This window comes from Vanessa tameamea, chromosome 2 (genome assembly GCF_037043105.1).
Source record: "Vanessa tameamea isolate UH-Manoa-2023 chromosome 2, ilVanTame1 primary haplotype, whole genome shotgun sequence".
Lineage (NCBI taxonomy): Eukaryota > Metazoa > Arthropoda > Insecta > Lepidoptera > Nymphalidae > Vanessa > Vanessa tameamea.
In genome coordinates this window covers 13,866,057-13,886,277 of record NC_087310.1, presented here as the reverse complement: position 1 = coordinate 13,886,277, position 20,221 = coordinate 13,866,057, and the positions used below count along the sequence as shown (strand labels likewise).

The 20,221-nt window shown below is 32.5% G+C and overlaps 1 protein-coding gene across 1 annotated transcript in view; it reads left to right on the top strand.

The window, feature by feature from the left end:
- Positions 1-20,221, top strand: part of LOC113394087 (uncharacterized protein) — a 183,072-nt gene that overhangs the window by 120,471 nt on the left and 42,380 nt on the right. Inside the window, exons 2-3 of the mRNA XM_026631286.2 lie at positions 10,947-11,732; positions 17,701-17,884. Coding sequence (XP_026487071.2) covers positions 10,947-11,732; positions 17,701-17,884 — 970 coding nt within the window. The remainder of the gene's footprint in view (positions 1-10,946; positions 11,733-17,700; positions 17,885-20,221) is intronic.

Below are 20,221 nucleotides of genomic sequence, written 5' to 3'. Positions count from 1 at the left end.
CCTTAAGAAATCGAAACGATTGTTTCGTCTTACAAACGTCCAATAAAACTAGGAATCTTCTAGGAATAGTCAAAAATAGTTCACGATCAAACGATCGAGTCTTCGATGAGACTGTCTGTGGCCATTACGGAAATCACTTACATATTCACGTTTCAAAGGTCAGTTAGCAAACAATCTAATAACAAGTACAAGGTTAGACCAAAGTACTAATTGGAAAAACTTCTCCCGGAGCCAGGCTTTGTGCCAAATAAATGCACGTTCAATATAACTTATAATATTGATATTGAACATTAAACCTTAAAAATCAACCTTTAAATTATTATAAGGTTTTTTTTTTATTTATATAAATAATAAATTTAAATTATTAAATAAAATTATATTATTAAAAAAATTAAATAAAAAATATAATTTTTATTTAAAATAGGCAAATAGCCAGCTGATGTTTGGTATATTTAATTTAAATAAACTTTACAATAAAGTATTTTTGAATCCTCAATATTTCAACTGTGACTCAACCGTTTCGGAGAGCTGCATTCAGCGAGAAGACATGGCAAGTAACTCGTATAACGGCTTTTTTAAAACAGACCAAATTTACACTGATGTTAGTATCCATAGTTACTGTCCTCGCTTAGATCTGCGTTGGCAATCGAGCTTACATCCGAGCATCTCTACCCAAAAAGTATTATTTTAATGAGTAAGATAAAAAAGATTGATTAACTGTATCTTAATATCTTTTTAATTTGTTAAGTTATATTTTCTGGTATTTTTATTATATATACATAAATCAATACACAAAAACATTATCTGTTCCGTATGCAAGGAGACAGCAACGGTTACAAGTTTGTTTTTATTTTCAAGTACTGATATGAATGGTATAATTTTGTTATTATATATGTATATTTTGTAATAACCGTCAATATAACTATTTATTTTAATTTTTCCCGTAATTAGACGACCTCCGTGGTCGAGTAGTGTGTACACCGGTTTTCACGAGTACGCCACTCCGAGGTCCCGGGTTCGATTCCCGGCCGAGTCGATATTTACATTAGTTTTCTATGTTTTCTTGGGATCAGAGTAATGTATGTGATGTTGTCCAATATTTATTTATTATTATAGCCTAGAGCTAAGATTATTATTAGTCCGAACCGCCCTTTTCTGTATAATAAATATTTAACTATCTGCAACATTAACCCGCAACAATTTTACTTATACTTATGTCTGTGAGTTGTTGTAAAACAGGTTACAGACATAAACATACTTTGATGCACGTCTTCAAAGACTCCTTTGTACTAACGCAAGCATTCTTGTAGCAAGACGGGACCAGAAAATGAATGTTCCTGTTGGTATAATACGGTGAATATTATGAGTACAATGGTAACGTAGTAATGAAGCCAATTACTTTTTTAATTGATTTAAATGCAAACAAAGACTGTAATTGCATTCACTTCCTCGTTTAGCTAGCGGTGAACTTGTATGTCACGGATGGTTTACTTGATGGAAGGGTTTTTTGCAAGCGTCTATATTCAACCGCCAAACAGCATACTTAGTATTTGTTATCTTTCTGTTTAAAGGATGATATGACATCTTCGTTGAGTTATATTAGTAAGTTAATGTTTGTTGACTTCCAGACAGGAGACATAACATACATATATAATTGTATTTAACTAACATGACTGTGAGTACTGAGTTTCTTGCCGGTTCTTCTCGGTAGAATCTACATTCCGAACCGGTGGTAGCTTTACTTTAAATAGTTTGTTAAGTGACGATACAAAAGTGCTTGTAAAAAAACCACTTGAATAAAGTATATTTTGATTTGATTTGATTTGATTATTTTCCAAGATTGGTGGTACATTGGCGCTTCCAAGGATTGGCTATCATTTCTTATAGCGCCAATGTCTATGGGTAGTGTTCTCTCAGCATCAGGTGTTCCATTTCCCTACCTATATTATATATAAAAGTTTTTTAGATTCAAGCTCAATATCGGATTTTTATCGAATGATTATCTGAAGCAGCCTGGAGTTTGGCAATTCGTAATTACATTCCCGCGCCATGCTGAACCACCGCTCGATTACAACGAACCAAGGATACGGTGATACTGTAGACCTGTAATATTAAATAAAAAAATGCTAACTACCGTCGTAAAACTAGTGAATCTCAACAATCATAGTATTTATTCACATGAGAATTATTAACATTAAGTCCTTAAATAATAATAATTAAATATTGTTACGCCATACTAAACATTTACAGATTAACGAGACATCCATTGTAGTATAATTTCATAAAGTTTTATAATCTTCCGTTCTGGATATCAATAATAGCTAATGCCTGTATGAACACATTAGTTGTAGTATGATTAGGATAGTTATATCCTATCCTCGAAATATTCCAACTATTTCAACATATTGCCCTTTAATCGACTAGAACTTGCAAAGTAATGCAAATTACTTATACTATGAAAATTCACTTCACTTGGTGGTAGGGCTTTGTGAAAGCCCGTCTGGGTAGGTACCACCCATTCATCAGATATTCTACCGCCAAACAGCAGTACTCAGTATTGTTCTGTTCCGGTTTGAAGGGTGAGTGAGCCAGTGTAACTACAAGCACACAGGGACGTAACATCTTGGTTCCCAAGGTTGGTGGCGCATTGGTGATGTAAGGAATGGTTAAGATTTCTTACGCCATTGTCAATGGGTGGTGGTGATCACTTACCATCAGGTGGCCCATTTGCTCGTCCGCCTACCGAAATCATAAAATAAAAAAATACTATGAAAATTGCGTCTGAATTGATAGCACTTTTAAACAATGGTATCATAGAAATATAGCTATAACTATCGAAATACAGTAACTAAACTGCTAAAAGTAATCTCAACATAATTTATAGTAGTCTCTTATTCTGTTCCAATTCTTACAAAATCCTATTTAATTGAATTTGTATTAAAGTGTCTAAAATCATAAGATTAAACGAACTCTAAGTTTTAAACCGAACTCAATTTTCTAAGTAGTCTCAATTTGTCACGGCAAGACAACTTAATTTTAATAACTTAAAAGGTTCTTAATGATAAAGCAAAAAATTAAGATGGAATAGATCTTAATAAATAAAAAGATGAAAATATTTCAAGGTAATTTGATCGATTAAGGATAGAAGAAATTAAAAAATATATTGACGGCATTGACTAAGTTTAAAATATAAATAAATATAAATGTACTCAATAATTCTCAGGATCCTCAGGACGAACGTCACTCGAAGCCCGAGAGGGCTCAAACTTCAAGACTGAGTCTAGTACTCGCCTCCACGTCCGGTGACTATAGAAGTCAATAGGGCAACAGCAAATCACAAACAAAAAAAAAATCAGTGAGTTGAATAAAGAGTTACTAAAAAATCATAAAATTGAGTTCCCAAGCAATGATTTCCATGTAAAATCGCGTCAAGTATTAGCATTATGTAAGATCGTTATTAATAACATTAACTTGTGGAAGTGAATACAATTATCAGGCAACATAACATATTCATGCTGCAGTAACCGCAACTGTCTACCCGTGTGTCAAATTCGTGACAGCCAGTTGAATCTTTTATTGCGGCACATGACTTAGCTTGGCGTATTTTCGTAGCGATCACAACCAATGTTCAACCAATTTTTACAATTAATTGTTGGTATATATTATTATATACATATTATAATGAGCCCAGATGACCCAGTGGTTAGAGCGCGTTCATCTTAACCGATGATTTCGGGTTCAAACCCAGGCAGGCACCACTGAATATTCATGTGCTTAATTTGTGTTTATAATTCATCTCGTGCTCGGCAGTGAAGGAAAACATCGTGAGGAAACCTGCATGTGTCTAATTTCAACAAAATTCTGTCACATGTGTATTCCATCAACCCGCATTGGAGCAGCGTGATGGAATATGCTCCAAACCTTCTCCTCAAAGGGAGAGCAGGCCTTAGCCCAGCAGTGGGAAATTTACAGGCTGCTAATGTAATATAAATGTAAAATATATTTTTACACACTCTTTATTTATGACAGAAAACACAAAATATACGCGAAACAATCTACTATTTCTTTGATCCTGGGCTTAAGCTACAGTTACAATATGATCAACACGAAAGGTCTACGCACATATAACTAAAATGTCAATGAGTATTAATACTTAAAATAATTTTCTTGCTGGCCTTTTGCATTACGTGTGGCTTCGCAACACCAACCCATTATATTCTACCACCAAGAAGCCATGCAAAGTATTGTTATATTTCGATTCAAAGTTTGGCATACCTATGCAACAAAAAATACACTATCTAAAATAAAATTTGCCGATCACTTTTCGAAAGATTCACTATTGACAGTCTCAATATTGACAACTTCCTTAAGCTCGCTTTCTTAACATATAAATTTAACTGTATAAGATATATGTTTTCGATAATAGATAGATTTCTTTTATATCTATTTCGCTTAAATTTGTTTTACCTTAAAATAAAATATAGATACATATGTGTGAATGTTGTGAACAGAATTAATTGATATATATACATACCTATATACACATCAACGCGTGCTTTGTTTATATAAGTATAATATATAATATTCTATATTGATTTTGTAAACGTAACTTGAAAAATACATATTTTCCTCTGAGCAAAATAAATGTGGACGGTTAATGCAAATATTAAGAGTTATTTCAACGCTTTATGTAACGATGTCCTTTTAAATTGACGTCATTATTAATATTTGTGTAAATAAAGCAAACAAATTATGCAAATACGATGTTACGCTATGCTACTGGCTGTGCTAAGAGCTTTCGTTAAGGTTGTAAATTAATATTTTTCATATTTATAATGTACAACTTTCCACCCGCGGTTTTCTCGCAGTTGATGTAAAAGACAAGTATTGAGTACTTATACTTTTCTGTATTATAACAAAGTGAATAAACTTAAATATATTTATTAAACTTATTACTAAATATTGCTAATTAATTATTATTTTTTATGGCAGATGTTGGCGGATGAGAATATGGGCCACCTGATGGTAAGTGGTTACCATCGCCCATAGACAATGGCGCTGTAAGAAATATTAAACATACCTCACATCGCCAATGTGCCAGCAACCTTGGGAACTAAGATATTATGTCCCTTGTGCCTCTAGTTACACTGGCTGACTCAGCCTTCAAACGGGAAAATAGCTAGACTGAGTACTGTTGTTTGGGGGTAGAATATCTGATGAGTGCCAAGTAGCTATATACCACCAAGAAATAATAAAAACACTATCAAAAATATAAAACTTATAATATTCCGTACGGCTCAGGTACAAAGGTACTTTCAGATTAGAACTAGTTAAACACTGTGTAAAATTCCCTTTGATTTATAATGAGGGTTGAACTTATAACAAAAACCGTACTGCAACTACTAAAAGATTTGTTTATTTCTCTATTCGGCAAACGTCGCTCAAAGCGTTTTATTAGTGGTAAAATTAATTTAAATATGTAAGCCCAGTTTGTTTGGCGTGGAAAAATTCAAGCAGCTCTTATCGCGGCCGCCTTTCAAAGGCTTTCAGGGAGATTTCTTTTACCTATTTTACTCTTTATTAAGTAATTTCTAGTTAAATATTTGCAATAAATTTAAACTAGTTGAGCTTTTTTTACTATTGCAATAAAAACTATTTAATCGTTTCATTTTTATTTTAAACGAGCAACTTATGAACCAAGTAAAAAAAGGTTACATTTAGGTAATAAGTAGTAATAAAAGGTTACTTGGTGGTAGGGCTTTGTGCAAGCCCGTCTGGGTACGTACCACCCACTCATCAGATATTCTACCGCTAAACAACAGTACTCATTATTACAGTATTGTTGTATTCCGATTTGAAGGGTGAGTGAGCCAGTGTAACTACAGGCACAATGGACATAGCATCTTAGTTCGCCATTGTCTAGGAGCGGTGGTGACCACTTACCATCAGGTGGCCCATATGCTCGTCCGCCAACCTATGCTATATAAAAAAAGGTTTAAAGGATTTATTTGTCATAGTTAATTCTAAACATTTCTTATATTATGCTATAACAGAACTTTATACTAAAAATACCGACGATACAAGCTACACCAAGATACAATATACCGCTAAATCAAATGAAATTAAAATATACTTTACGAGCAATTTGGAATCGCATTTTACAGAACTATATTAAAAGTAAAACTACTATCGGTTCGGAATGTAGATTCTGTAGAATCAGTTTGTAGGCAAGAAACTTAGTACTTAGTAGTTACTTAGTAGTACATACCACGAAGTCCAATCCAATAATAATATATTCTTCGTCGCTGAAATATATTACCTCAATAGACTAAACTTTTATACTGCTCTAAGTAGGTATGCTATTTATTAAAGAATTTAATTTAAAAAATATCTTATCTATACTAATATTATAAAGAGGTAATATTCGATTATAATATAATTGTAATCTCAATCTGTATTGTAAAGCAAAACAAAAACAAAAACAAAACAAAAAATGTTTATTAACAAAAAACAACATTATACAATGAGATGTCCGGTGGTACCCACACTAGGTATTCTTGTGTCGTGGGTACCTATTGATAGTTTTACAGTACATGTGTATTGTTGTCGCTCGGCTTAGAATATAAATTATATAATTGTTTAACATACATTGCATAATTTAAGATTAACTTACAGATGGTCTTATGTTAATGAATAGGTACTATACTAAGTGCAAGAAAAGTTTTTCGGTGGTATCATAGGTCAATGAGGAGAGCCAAGAAATAATTTTTGTTTTGGCTTGTTTAACGGAGCAACGTTTAATATCACAAGCGTTGGCTACTTTATTGTAAATAAACGACTCAAGCAATAACAATACACTAACACAATACGCTCTCGCTTATAATTCCAAGCGTATATTCGGATCAAGCGTTCGGATTGTCTTCGTGTTCTAGATAAGCGGCAAGTTTGTTGATTTGTTTGTTTATCCTTGTACCGCAATAAAGAAAAATCGAGGAAAGCGTTAAACAGAATCTATATGAAAATGGTGTAGTTTCAAATCAAGGCTAGATGTGAGAGCCGAGATTGCTCCGTGGTAAGAAAGCGTGCATCGTAATTGATGATACGCATTCAAATCCTGCCAAGAACCAGTCAATTTATATGTGCTTAATTTGTGTTTATAATTCATCTCGAAAGAAATCTGCATGTGTATATTTACAATGAAATTTTGCCACATGCTAACCTAACCCTCCAATCTGCATTGGAGAGCTGGTTGAAGAAGCTGCACGAGTTTTCCTCTAAGCCCTACTGCCGTCGCCCAACAGTGGAAAATTTACGGGCTGTTTCTTTACTTAAATGTAAGCTATTACTATTTCAAAGCATTCAAGCATTTAACCGCTCCAGTAAACAGTACCATTATTGTTGAATATATATTTTTGTTTTATGTCAGAGATGATTACAAAGAACTCATAACTTTTTTATATTTGTATATTACTAAATTTACTAACTGTGATATTGTTCAATATTATATAATATAATATTGAACAACATCACATACATTACTCTGATCCCAATGTCAGTAGCTAAAGCACTTGTGTTATGGAAAATCAGAAGTAACGACGATACCACATACACCCAGACCCGAGACAACATAAAAAACTAATGAACTTTTTCTACGTCGTCTCGGCCGGGAATCGAACCCGGGACCTCGGAGTGGCGTGACCATGAAAACCGGTGTACACACTACTCGACCACTGAGGTCATCAAATTGTGTAGTTTCAATGATTAGGAAGGCGGTCAAGCAAAAAAGTTACGGTATGAGCAATCACCTTCGTCCTAACTATAAGAAGTATAAATCATTTCTTTCACTGTACTGTGCACTAATTATGACAAACTAATATATAATCTTTGTGCCTGTATCTACAATATTACAATTATACTATAACTAAGATGTTTAGCGATATAACGTTACGTTACGTTACGTTTACGTTACGAATAATTATCAAAAGAGATAAGAAGAGGTATAAAAAAAAACAATGAATACTTAATAGAGACACTAGACATTTAGATTCTATTATATATAAATCAGGTGATTAACTTTAACAATATTGTAGGTTGAACAAAAATAATTGTTACGATCGACAATCAAATGAACCCTCCGTAGACTAACAAACGAATACGCCCCGAGTGCAGCTCGTCGACGCCTTATATACATAAGTTTGCTATATTTCCTACAAAATATTAATTATATTCAAACCATTCAAATATTTTTGGTGGTCGAACTGAGTGTGGCCTACACTCAGATTGCAAATATATATTGAAAATAACTCTCTGATAATATATGTTTAAAAATGACTTATAAACTGACTTAAATTGTATGACACTGTCCTGATAGTTTATACATTTTATTTTGCATCCATTACTAATTTTTTAAACAAATGACGTCATCAAGGCTTAACAAAACTTTAACATGTAAGTATGTTATATGTTTTAATGAACGCTGTCTGTATCGGCTTCACGAGTATATTAAAGTTTTATACACGCTCCGTGAAACGGTCCATTGTAGCGAGCAGGTTATTTTTATAGCAGATTTTTTATATAGAGATATTAATAAAATTGTATTCCTTTATTGCAACCTTAAGCCAATCCTTTATTTTATTTCATTTTATTTTTATTAGGACAACCAACAGCAGATACAACATTACATACAAAATAAAAAATGAATTACATTTCAAAATTATCAAGGCAAAAGATTTATAATATTATTTTACTTTATGTGAATATATTAAAATAAATTATACTTTTGGGTAATTTAGCAAATAAACCAGTATGTGTTAATTTTTATAGATAAAATCTATTATAATAATTCTCGTTCTTCTCTACATTACAGATTATATGATATATATATTTACCATTCTGTTTATTATTTTGATAGAATCAACGATGGTCATAATAGTCATGTAAAAAATAAAAATAAGCTGAAGACAACAAGATTCTGACTTTGGAAAGTCAATAAATCCGTCCAAGGCAAGATATACGTTTCAATAATTATGTTATTTTGAAATGTTTCCAATTATAATGAATTGTAATCTTAGGTCAAAAATTTAACAAGAAACGGTTAATTTTTTGACCTTAGGTAACCTATGTATCAAAAAACTAAGTGTGTATAATAAATACCACTATTGTGAGACCAAATGGAAGGTTATGATGTATGTATATTCTGATCTTGTTACCGATTCAACTCGATAGAATATCCATAATAACCCAATAGTGGTTTAAAATTAAATATAATCTTGTAAAATTACGATTAAAATTTGCATGTTACAGCGTAGTTGAATAAAGTATATTACGATTTTTAACTCAGCTGTATTAATCGTAAAATGCGATTCAAAAGTCCTTGAGCCTAGATTTTAATATCAATATTTTCACAATCATAGTATCTCGAATGGCATTAACAATATTGCATTTATGAGAATTATTGGAAAACATTATTTTCGCCAACGAAAACGCAATTTATGGCCGAATAACAGACTTTGGAAGGTAAATATAAAAGTATCAGATTGTAAGAGAATTGATTGTAAGGGGTATGGAGATGTAAGGAAACATAAATTTGTTCAAGGAAGACAATAAAAACGTAACCACAAATGCGTACATTAGATATATTGAGAGTGTTCATTCCTTAGTATTTTATTGGATGAAATGTCTGCCGCGTTGGTATAGTAGACAGCTTATAATACCCTCGACTATGAGCTCCTGGATCGAATCTTCAAATTAAAGCAGTAGTAAATAGTTATTGGATTTTTCTATTGATAAATTCTCAGTAGCATCCCGGAGTTTGGAAGAAGGTAGAGTTTACATACCGCTACCTCGGATATCTCGTAAAGCCCTTGATTTCTTCTCTGCAGTTTCTTTGTTAGATTTGTCGTCATTGTGAGTGACGGAATCTAGAAGGTACTTATGTACTATTAAAGACAATACATACATATTTTATATACGTTATTAAATGCATCAACATTTGCCCTTTTTTATCTCTCTAGAAAAACGTGTTACGCCTTTCCCCCACATGAAGCGGTTGGCTACGTGGGACTGACTAATGTCTAGAATACCTAGTCCACCCTAGCGTACTGAAATAACCACTAATAAAAATTAGGCGTCACGAGATCTTTGGCACATGCTACCGTGATGATCATCATTTGTGATCTTATGATTCTATATTATAATTATTCAACAATTATCTGCTTTATTTCTTACAAAATGTAATGTACTATATTCAAACATATTTTAGGTGAACCGGCTTTAATATTGTTTTTTGTTTTAATAATAGTTTCGTAAGATTAAATAGATCCAACGCTATATTGTATTGTTACCAGCATCAAAAGTATATGGTAAATGTCAGCACGATCGATTAGTGGGCAACTACTCTAAATGTAATTTGTCACATATGAAATTAATATATATCACTTCTTCTTACAAATTCATCATACAATTAAACCGTTATATCATAATCAGAAAGACATTCAGAGTCAATTTTTTATTCACAGAATTATTGTTCCTCACGCAGAACAGTCTCAAATTGCTTTCAATAAATAATGCTGCCCCATCAATTGCCTCGCCTCGTAATGAAAGTCGCAATTTGTTGTTCTCATAAACAAAATCCTCCTTTACAAGGCGAGATAGCTGATTTTACAAGCCCGTTGCTCCGACTAAATCCCCTTTATAGGAAAACCGTCTTTACATATATCTTTGTCGGTGCTACTAAATAAAAGAATCAGTTTTTTAATAAAGTCGAATATCGCATAAATATCGCTGGTTACGTAAAAAGCTGTCGTACTTTCAATTACTTTAAAATAAAATGGAAAATTCTATATTTGTATGCCGTTACTGCAATATAAATTAATCCTACAAAATATCTTTTAATCTTAATTCACGTTAAGGAAATAAAAATAATAATATTTTTATTTTTGTTACAGAGAGCATCGATAAATCCGGTGAAGATCCAGTCGTATCAGCCCTCAGGCCATATGGAGCTCCAGACGAAGACGGATATAAAGAAACAACACCAGATATGTTTCAGAAATATTTCGGGAATTTCTCGGGAAATGTAATTCCTAGAGACACAACAAACGATGTCTCGTTGTTAGAGCATTTTATAAACGTAGAACATAGTTATGACAACGATACACAAAGGATGTCATACGACACAAATCCAGACGCGAACGTCAAAGACAGTATAGTTAATGATACAAATAATTCGGAGAATGTGACAGTTGTGAGACCAAGTGTACACGAAGACGTTGTAACTAAATTTCTAAGATTAATAGAAACGCAACATTTGTTAGGTGAGAATTGTACTGCTGGGACTCATCTCAATTTAGGTGAGGGAGTTGTAGATAGATACGCTCAAGAAAGATTTAGGATAGAAGCTGATGTAGCTGTTAACAGAGCGAATATGCTAACCAGGCTATGGAAATACGCGGGACCGACAGTCATGCATAACGAATATTTGCTTCATGCGAGCGTTTTTTCGATGGTCGAATTTGATGATGACGTTTTTGCTGCTGGTAATTGTTACGATCAATATCAATACAAGGACTATCAACTTTTTTGTCCATTTGCTTATCGGTTACCCGAAGGTCCGATATTGGCGAAGGATCTGGCTGTCGAATACAAATATTTGAGCAACACCTCCGAATGGTTTTACATAGCCCGCAAGAATGCCGAGCGCGTGATTCGAAACCACAATCAGTTTAGGAGAGGTGAGTAAAAGTTACAAGAGCCAGCGTTTTAATTATTAATGAAAATTTGTTGTTACTGTTTTGGTGGAATTTATTATTTAAATAAATAAGACAAGCAAGTTGTTTTAAATTCATAAAACAAACATAATACTTACCAATAACACAAGCCCAATCAAAACGTTGACAAAGAACCAGTTTATTAAACTAGTATATAAATAATATGATTAAAATAGCAAAGAGGCGGATTTATTTATTACATATAAAATCTTCTTATGTTAAACATTTATTAATACATTAAATACATCTGATTGCAATTAAACGATAATCCAAATGGTAGACTTACTAATTAAATTAGATTAATCACTTACGGTAAACTTATTATCAGATTTAATTAAAAAGTTTATAATAATGCCTTCGCTTAATAATTATGATCTTTATGTCATATCGATGGCAGCAAAATAGATGCAATTTTGCGAAAATACGTTTTTTTTTACAAAAATGAGCTTGAATTGGTATTATCTACAAGTGTATTTAATTTATATTTTTATTTTGAAAATAATGTGGAAAATCTGGCACGTAAATGAAAACATATACAGTTGAATTTTAAAATTCGTCGCAGTAGAAACGGACATTTGCATTTGTCTGTTTTTACTTCGTAGCTTCGAGTGATGATTGAAACGTAAACAAAGCCTTTAGTCCCTTATCACGTTCTTGTGTGTACAGGCGTTGTTATCGTAATTTTTTTATGAATATATAATTGTTTATCGCATTCTACCTTCATAAATTAGTAAAATGTATGTTATTCAGACCACCTGTATATATCATATTCAGGTGGTCTGATGCATGGGCCTAGTGATGGTAAGCCAACATTGCCCATAGACATTGATACAAAAAAAGCATATTAACCATTCCTCCATAACACCAATGTGACACCATTTTTTTTTTTATTTACTTTTACAACATTCACGGGCTCACAGTTGCTAGTGCTTCTTTTTACATTCTACTTATAAAACTAAATGAAACTGTGATATATCCCTTGGACTTATTAGAAATTTATATTGGCTCTTCTCCTTCAAGCCACGCACTTGGTGTTAGGGCTTTGTGCGAGCCCGTCTGGGTAGGTACCATCCGCTCATCAGATATTCTATCGCCAAACAACAGTACTCAGTATTGTTGTGTTTCGGTTTGAAGAGTGAGTGAGCCAGTGTAACTACAGGCAAAAGGGACATAACATCTTAGTTCCCATGGTTGGTGGGGCATTGGCGATGTTAGGAATAGTTAATATTTCTTACAGCGCCATTGTCTATGGGCGGTGGTGACCACTTATCATATGCCATAAAAGAAAACCGCAACACAACAATAATAAGTATTTCTGTTTGCCGGTGTAATATATGTCGGAAAGATAATCCCTTACAGTACTCTAGCTGAACCCGCTTCCTTACCCGAGCAAAATTTATAAAACTTAATAACACTGGAACATTTATCCTCAATTATAACACAGAGGGGTGAACTTAAAAAAAAGTAACGTTCATGGGGTTTACGCCTTTTCGAACTAAATTTCATCAAAAGCTTTTCCAGCTCAGTGACTTAGCCATGGAAGAGTAACAGTCAGACAGCCAATCAATCAATCAAAATATACTCTATTCAAGTAGGCTTTTACAAGCACTTTTGAATCGTCATTTAACAAACTATATATAGTGAAGCTACCGGTTCGGAATGTAGATTGTACCGAGAAGAACTGGCAAGTAACTCAGTAGCAAGTTACTCTTTTTCAACATCTAAAAATATAGTTGTGTTAGTTAAATATAATTATATATGTATGTAACTAGAGCCAGAGTAAGTTTCGCATTTATATTATTGACATGGATGAATTTGAATATCATACTTAAATTTTATTTGATTTGATCACAAGATATGAGAATTCCATTTAATATTTGTAAGAAAAGTACTTCCTAGAAACACAGTTACACTAAGTTTGTTTAAAATAAACTTTAAATGCTGTTTTTAATTCATCCAACTTTGTATCTTAGATGATATCGCACTTGCATAGTCGACGTTAGTTTTTATTCTTTTTAACTTGAGAAACTTACAAATATCATAACAATACTTTTAACATGAGTTAAATTCACAGAGATGATAAAAAAATCTAACTTTGACGTCATTATATAAGAGACGCGGTGGGTTTCTGAAGAATAATTTTGTAACATCTGATTTTAGTCAATAATAATCGAGCTACATCACATATTATTAAAAAGTTTATTAAGACTTAATTAATAAATAAATCTTATTATTCATTAAAAGAGTACTTTTTATAAAAAAACGCCTGGTTTTAGGCTCGGGTTCCATCACAGGACACTAATTATTGTAAAAAAAAAACAGCATTGTAAATCTGTTTATTTGAAAAGAGCAACTATGCGAGTTTCTTGCCGTTTCTTCTCGCTGTGGGCTGCTTTCCGAAACGGTGGTAGTGTTTTAATATCGACGATTCAAAAACGCTTCGTTGTGAAGTTTACTTGAATAAAATTGATTTGATTTGATTTATTATTCACATGAAATTTAATAAATTAACAGCGACTGAAAATGCGAAGCGCAACTACTTTAATAATATTATATACGGGGGTCATCTTCTCGTGTAAGATGTATGTATCGATAATATCCTAGTATAGTCCTATTTTTAGTTACGTTACAAAAAAAAATCACGTTTCATTTTTTATAGTATAAATAACAAAATAATTTTACGAATGAATTTCAGAAACGTAAATATATCTATGACCCATCGGTTTACGAAATTATCCGTCAGTGTAATCCTATTTATTCGAAAGCATTTACAGAAAGCCTTCAGCTTAATTTCTAACGACACCATTAGCGCCGTTTTTTCCTTTGTAATCTTAACCTGATCTAGGATTTCTTTCGTATTATCGTCAAGCACAGTTTCATCGTAATTGTCTCTATTTATAAAACTAGAGTCGAAGATTTTATCGTTTTGTTTTGTTTATAAAATTTTTAATTTAAATACTTATGGAAGTATATTTCGATAAGTCCGATCGGCTCAAACTTGACTACGTTTTTAAAAGATTTTATGATGTCATATTTGTTTTAAGCAATTTCTATCGCTTGGTGGTAACTTGGTGCCGGACAATTTGGGTAGGTACCACCCACTTATCGCTTATCAGTATTACTTTGTATTGTTTTGTTCTGGTTTGACAGGTGGTGGTGACCACTTACCATCAGATTGCCCATTTGCCCGTCCAGCTACTTATATCAATTATATAGGAATTGCAATCAGTTAGCCGGACTGCTTATATTTTAAAATTCAATAAACAAACTTCAATTTAAAATTTGTAATAACATTTGTTTCCAACGCTGTATTTATTTCCACAACATTTTGATAACGAACAATAAGGAAATTCGTGACGAGATTATTTTGAATATTTTCCCAGTAGACTGTAGGAATACAGTCCTATTGGCTGGCAACTATTCACTGCTCTACGATACTCTGAAACAAGTTTAGCTCAAATCCAATACATTTTTCTTTAAACGATTTCGAAATATTTCGTAAACACTAGTTCAAAAACAGAATAGCTTGCTTAAATATCGACTGTAATTTAAATTGGCTTGTACTATTTATTCTCAACATCTGGTATGGCTATTTTGTTTGCGAAACTTTATAACAAATTAATTTATACACGAAAAATTACCTTATAAAACTCAATTAATCTCAAAGTACGTCCTCGATAAACTTTTGTTTTGTAGATCGCCGTACAATCAATAAGAAAGTGCTTATACATTTATTTGCAGTAAAAATTTGCCATTATTCTCAACTTTGCCGAGAGCCGTTGTGAAATGTGCTCGAATACAATAAAAAAACTGAAGCAACTCAGAATGAAAATGAAATTCAAAGAGCTTCCAGCTTTTAATTTCAAGGCTGAATGTAAGCTAGAAACTGTTCAACGAGGTATTAGTGAAGGAAATGGCGGAGCTGGACTCGTCGATAATGGAAAAGAAATAGTAGCTACACGTAAAACTGAGATTATTAAGGAAATCACCAAACTTGCACTTTTAGCGTCGTATTTTATTTCTGCTTCTATAAAATACTTGATAATCTTTTGAAAAAATAAGATTTGGTAAAAAAAAAATCTCTTATTACAAATGCACGGCTTTAACTGAGATTCATAGTTCGAAATATTTTACTACAATTAAGACAACGACAGAACGAGAAAATATATAAAACGAATAAAATAATTAAATTTACCTTCAAAAGGGATAAATGGGCGATGATAGTTTGTAAGAAAATTTCTCAATTCTGACGTTAGAAATATAGAAGTCAGGCATGTCCTTAACACTCCTCTAAAGGGAGTTGATTTTTCAAAAATTCTTTCATTATTGCCAAAGACGATGAAACTTATGATGAAAATTTGTATGGATTTTCATCATTTTATAAATATGGAAATCGATGTATAGGCTTCCACTCAGCTGTGAAAGATAACTGTCACAGCCTTTTTGGAAATTCATCACTCAAGAGTGTGAAATTTGTTATGGGAGTTGAGAGGTATAGGAAATATAGGTTACGAAAAGATTCTAATATTAAAAAAAAACGGTTTGTTTTAGTATAATATTTACACGGCTACCGAGTTGACATAGGCTATGGCCGTATGGGCTGTATATTTACATTTATTTTAATAACTCTATACGAAAACCCTTGCATAGTTTCCGATGTAAATATTGGTTTATTACTACTCGCAAAATATATATTTGCCGCTGTGACACTAGAAACTTCTTTAATTTGAACATCAAAAATATACGTGGTTATATAAGCACGATCTCGTGTTAGACGGATATGAGTCTCTTGGTACATTCCATATTAGCAGTAGGTTAACATTTAATTATATACTTATCATTTAATACATTCATTCATTTCATTAGCCTATTTGAATTAAGAATGTTTTGTGAGATCAAAATTCCTTCACGATTTCTGCTTTTATGATTAAAGAAATTGTGTATGATGAGGTTATAAATTGATAGTTAAAATTTTAAAGGAAAATTTTATTTTCTTCTTTTTAGAGCATTTAAATAAAAACTTTTTTTTAAAAGTATTTTTACTTTGAATTTATTTTTTACTTTTAAGTTATGAATGTCTAGGTTTCTGAGTTTCATCTCATTCAACGCATCATTGTTACAAGGTTGTTTGCCGAATAATTTTCAATTCATTCTTGACAAGCTCTTTCATTTGACACCCATATTATATAAGTTCATAAAAAATAACAATTCTGCCATCTCGAATGTTCCACCATATTGGATTTATAATGACGTCACATTATTTTTCGAATTACTCACATCGAGCCCTATCATTTGATACCTATATTGTAGAAGTGCATAAGAAATAACTATTCTGCCATCTCGAATGTTCCACCATATTGGACTTATAATGACGTCACATTTTTTTTCCGAATTACTCTCAACAAGCCCTATCATTTGATACCTATATTGTAGAAGTGCATAAGAAATAACTATTCTGCCATCTCGAATGTTCCACCATATTGGCCTTATAATGACGTCAAGCTTATCGTGTATTGTCATCCAAACTTAACGTGTCTACAAAATTTCAGCCAAATCGGTTAAAGATATCTGCTTCAAAATTGAGTAGCAAGATTCCACCCGCAGATATATATATACATACATTGCAAGTTAAATAAAAGCTTATAAATACGAATTAAGCATATCAAAATCTGTGACGCTTAATCAGGTTTTAACGCGCAGTCTTTTCTACTAAGTTGTCTCGGCTCAATTCCAAATAATACAGCGAAGCTGAAAATATTGCCTTGGTCATTCTTTTCGCTAAGTCGTACAGTATTCGCAGTAGCTTAATATTTTATTAAATCTTGATGATGACGATCACGTTCTAGTCGTTAGTTTGATTTTGATAAAAAACCTATGCATTGATCCAAATTTCATTAAAAAAAAAAATAGTTAACGTAGTTTTTTGGTGCAGGTTACAACACATACACTTATAACGACACCGCACACACAGAACGGGAGCCGGATGAAATCTTGTCCGTCACGTACGAGGACGGCAAATGGTCGAAGCCCTATTACGATTGCGGTGGAGGCAATATCTGGATGCTTACCTACACCGTACCCTTCTTCGGTTACAACAATGGAACGTACTTTTTCAAGTAAGTCTGTTAATTAAATTTCTGATCTCGTAACAGTTTAGTCTATAATAATTTGTATTTAAACAAAATTTGTATAATCGCTCGATATCAAAATATTGAGATAATTTAAATGTTTCTATGTTATTTTTGTGTAGGATGTGCTTAATAAAGTTGTTTAAATAAATATAATACCATATTTAATCTGTGCAACCGCTCTTCTGTCACAGTGTATTATGCGGATCTAGGGGGTGATATAAAAAATATATCAATCTACGGAACTTACGTATTTTAATTATGAACTTGCTTTATACCAAATTTTGAAACCAAAACCATTTGCAGGTAATCACGAATAGGCCGGCACCGACTCAACACGAGTCGCACTTGTACACTACACTTGTACTATTTTTTTGTACTATACCTTTGATTATTTATATGTCTAGATAGACTGTCACACACGTCAAGATAAACTAACTGTGTAGACACAAAGTACACGCACCCTAGACGTTACTTACTTTAAGACGTTTGGCGAGTGTCAAGCGAAGCCGTCACGCACAACAAGATATTAAAGTTGTCACATTTGTTTTAGTTCTTTTGTATCCGAAACTCTATCTAATTATATAAATAATATACAGCCTATTCCAATGGAAGTAGGAATAAAGGTAAACAAACCTTAGATTTACGTGTTTCATGCGAGTTTCAGAACTTATGAATAATATGTCTTTATTTATAATACAACACAATTATACTTATATACTTAATTTTATTCTTAATTCAATTTTACTGCTAAGATTCCGATAACAGTTTCGTCGACGATAAGAAACGCACTTTTTTCGCAAATCCACAGTGAATATCATAGATTAATCAAGCTCTCGACCAATGATATCGCGTCAATTTGCTGCAAAGTGTTATTTATTTGGCTTTTCTCCAATTATGGTTGGGATAGAATATAAATTGTATACATTATTATTAATATAAATATAAAAAAAGTTTTTATACATTTAATATTAGAACATGAATCAATAACATCGATCTATTGTGAAAACAAATTATTCACGACTGTGAGTTACGCTCGTCCATCTCTTTGTATTTGTCGTTACGTTACTCAATACTTCAAAGCAATAACGATCATATGAAATGATTTGCCAAATCACCAAATATTACATGGCTTACTATAAACGTGATACATTTGTATAAAATCTAGCCAGTTGCCCGTATTATCCATACTAATATTTTGTGAATAAATGTGAAAGTAACTCTGTCTGTCTGTCGCTCTTTCAGAGCCAAACCAATGAACCGAATTTCATGAAAGTTGGTACGAAGCAAACTTGAACACCAAGAAAGGACATAGGCTACTTTTTTTGGCCTAACACATGACAATCAACCTCTAAAATGCGAGCGAAGCCGCGGGCAACAACTAGTAGAATATAAAACTTTTAGTAAATACTTACATTATTTATTCAAGTTCTTAACAACGAACACTTTTGACTCATCCTTTTTCAAGATCTTATTAAATATAAATATGAAAAACAATTCTGAATTTGTCTTCTAAAGTTCAAACAATTCAGAATTTTGTTCTAAAGAACGAAATAAAAGTTTATGAGAACCTGAAAAATGAAACGAAAAAATGTACAAACAAAGCTGACTAAAACTAAATGAAAATAAGCCAAGTATACAGATATACATATATACTGCTAATCTTTAAAAGAACAACCACAAAATTAAAGAAAAGAAAAACAAGCAACAAAAGAGATTTGATAAGCAATGACAGCAATCGTGTCCTAAACATTACGTGTATTTTTCTACATCGACTCGGCCGGGAATTGAACCCGGGACCTCGGAGTGACCTCGTACCCTTGAAAACCGGTGTACACACTACTCGACCACGGAGGTCGTCAATTTTTACAGTTGGCTCTAAAATATTTTTAATAATACTCATTGTTAATGCGATTGACCCAATGTTCAAAAGTAACTACGCCATTGAAGTTGACCAATCAATAAAAAATACTGAAACTGAGGAGACCTGTCGGGAGACATAGACTTAATCCAATCCATTGGACATTGGCTTCCAAGTAATAATGGAGATTAGGTCAAAGATACTCTGGTTGGGGGAAATGGATTATACAAGAATTCCTGATAACATTCACTGGCCGTTCCGACTTTCATGCGAACTATACAAATGTTGGACATGTAATACAGTAATTGAATTAAAAACCTCTTTGAATAAAACCTTCGTGATCCGAAAAAAAGTACGAATACGGCTTTGATAAAATATTGTGTTGACATATAAAACATTCAATTTTGTTTGAGATTTATTTCTTTTTAACGTTTTATCATAACCATTTAGCCAATCGCAGTCTT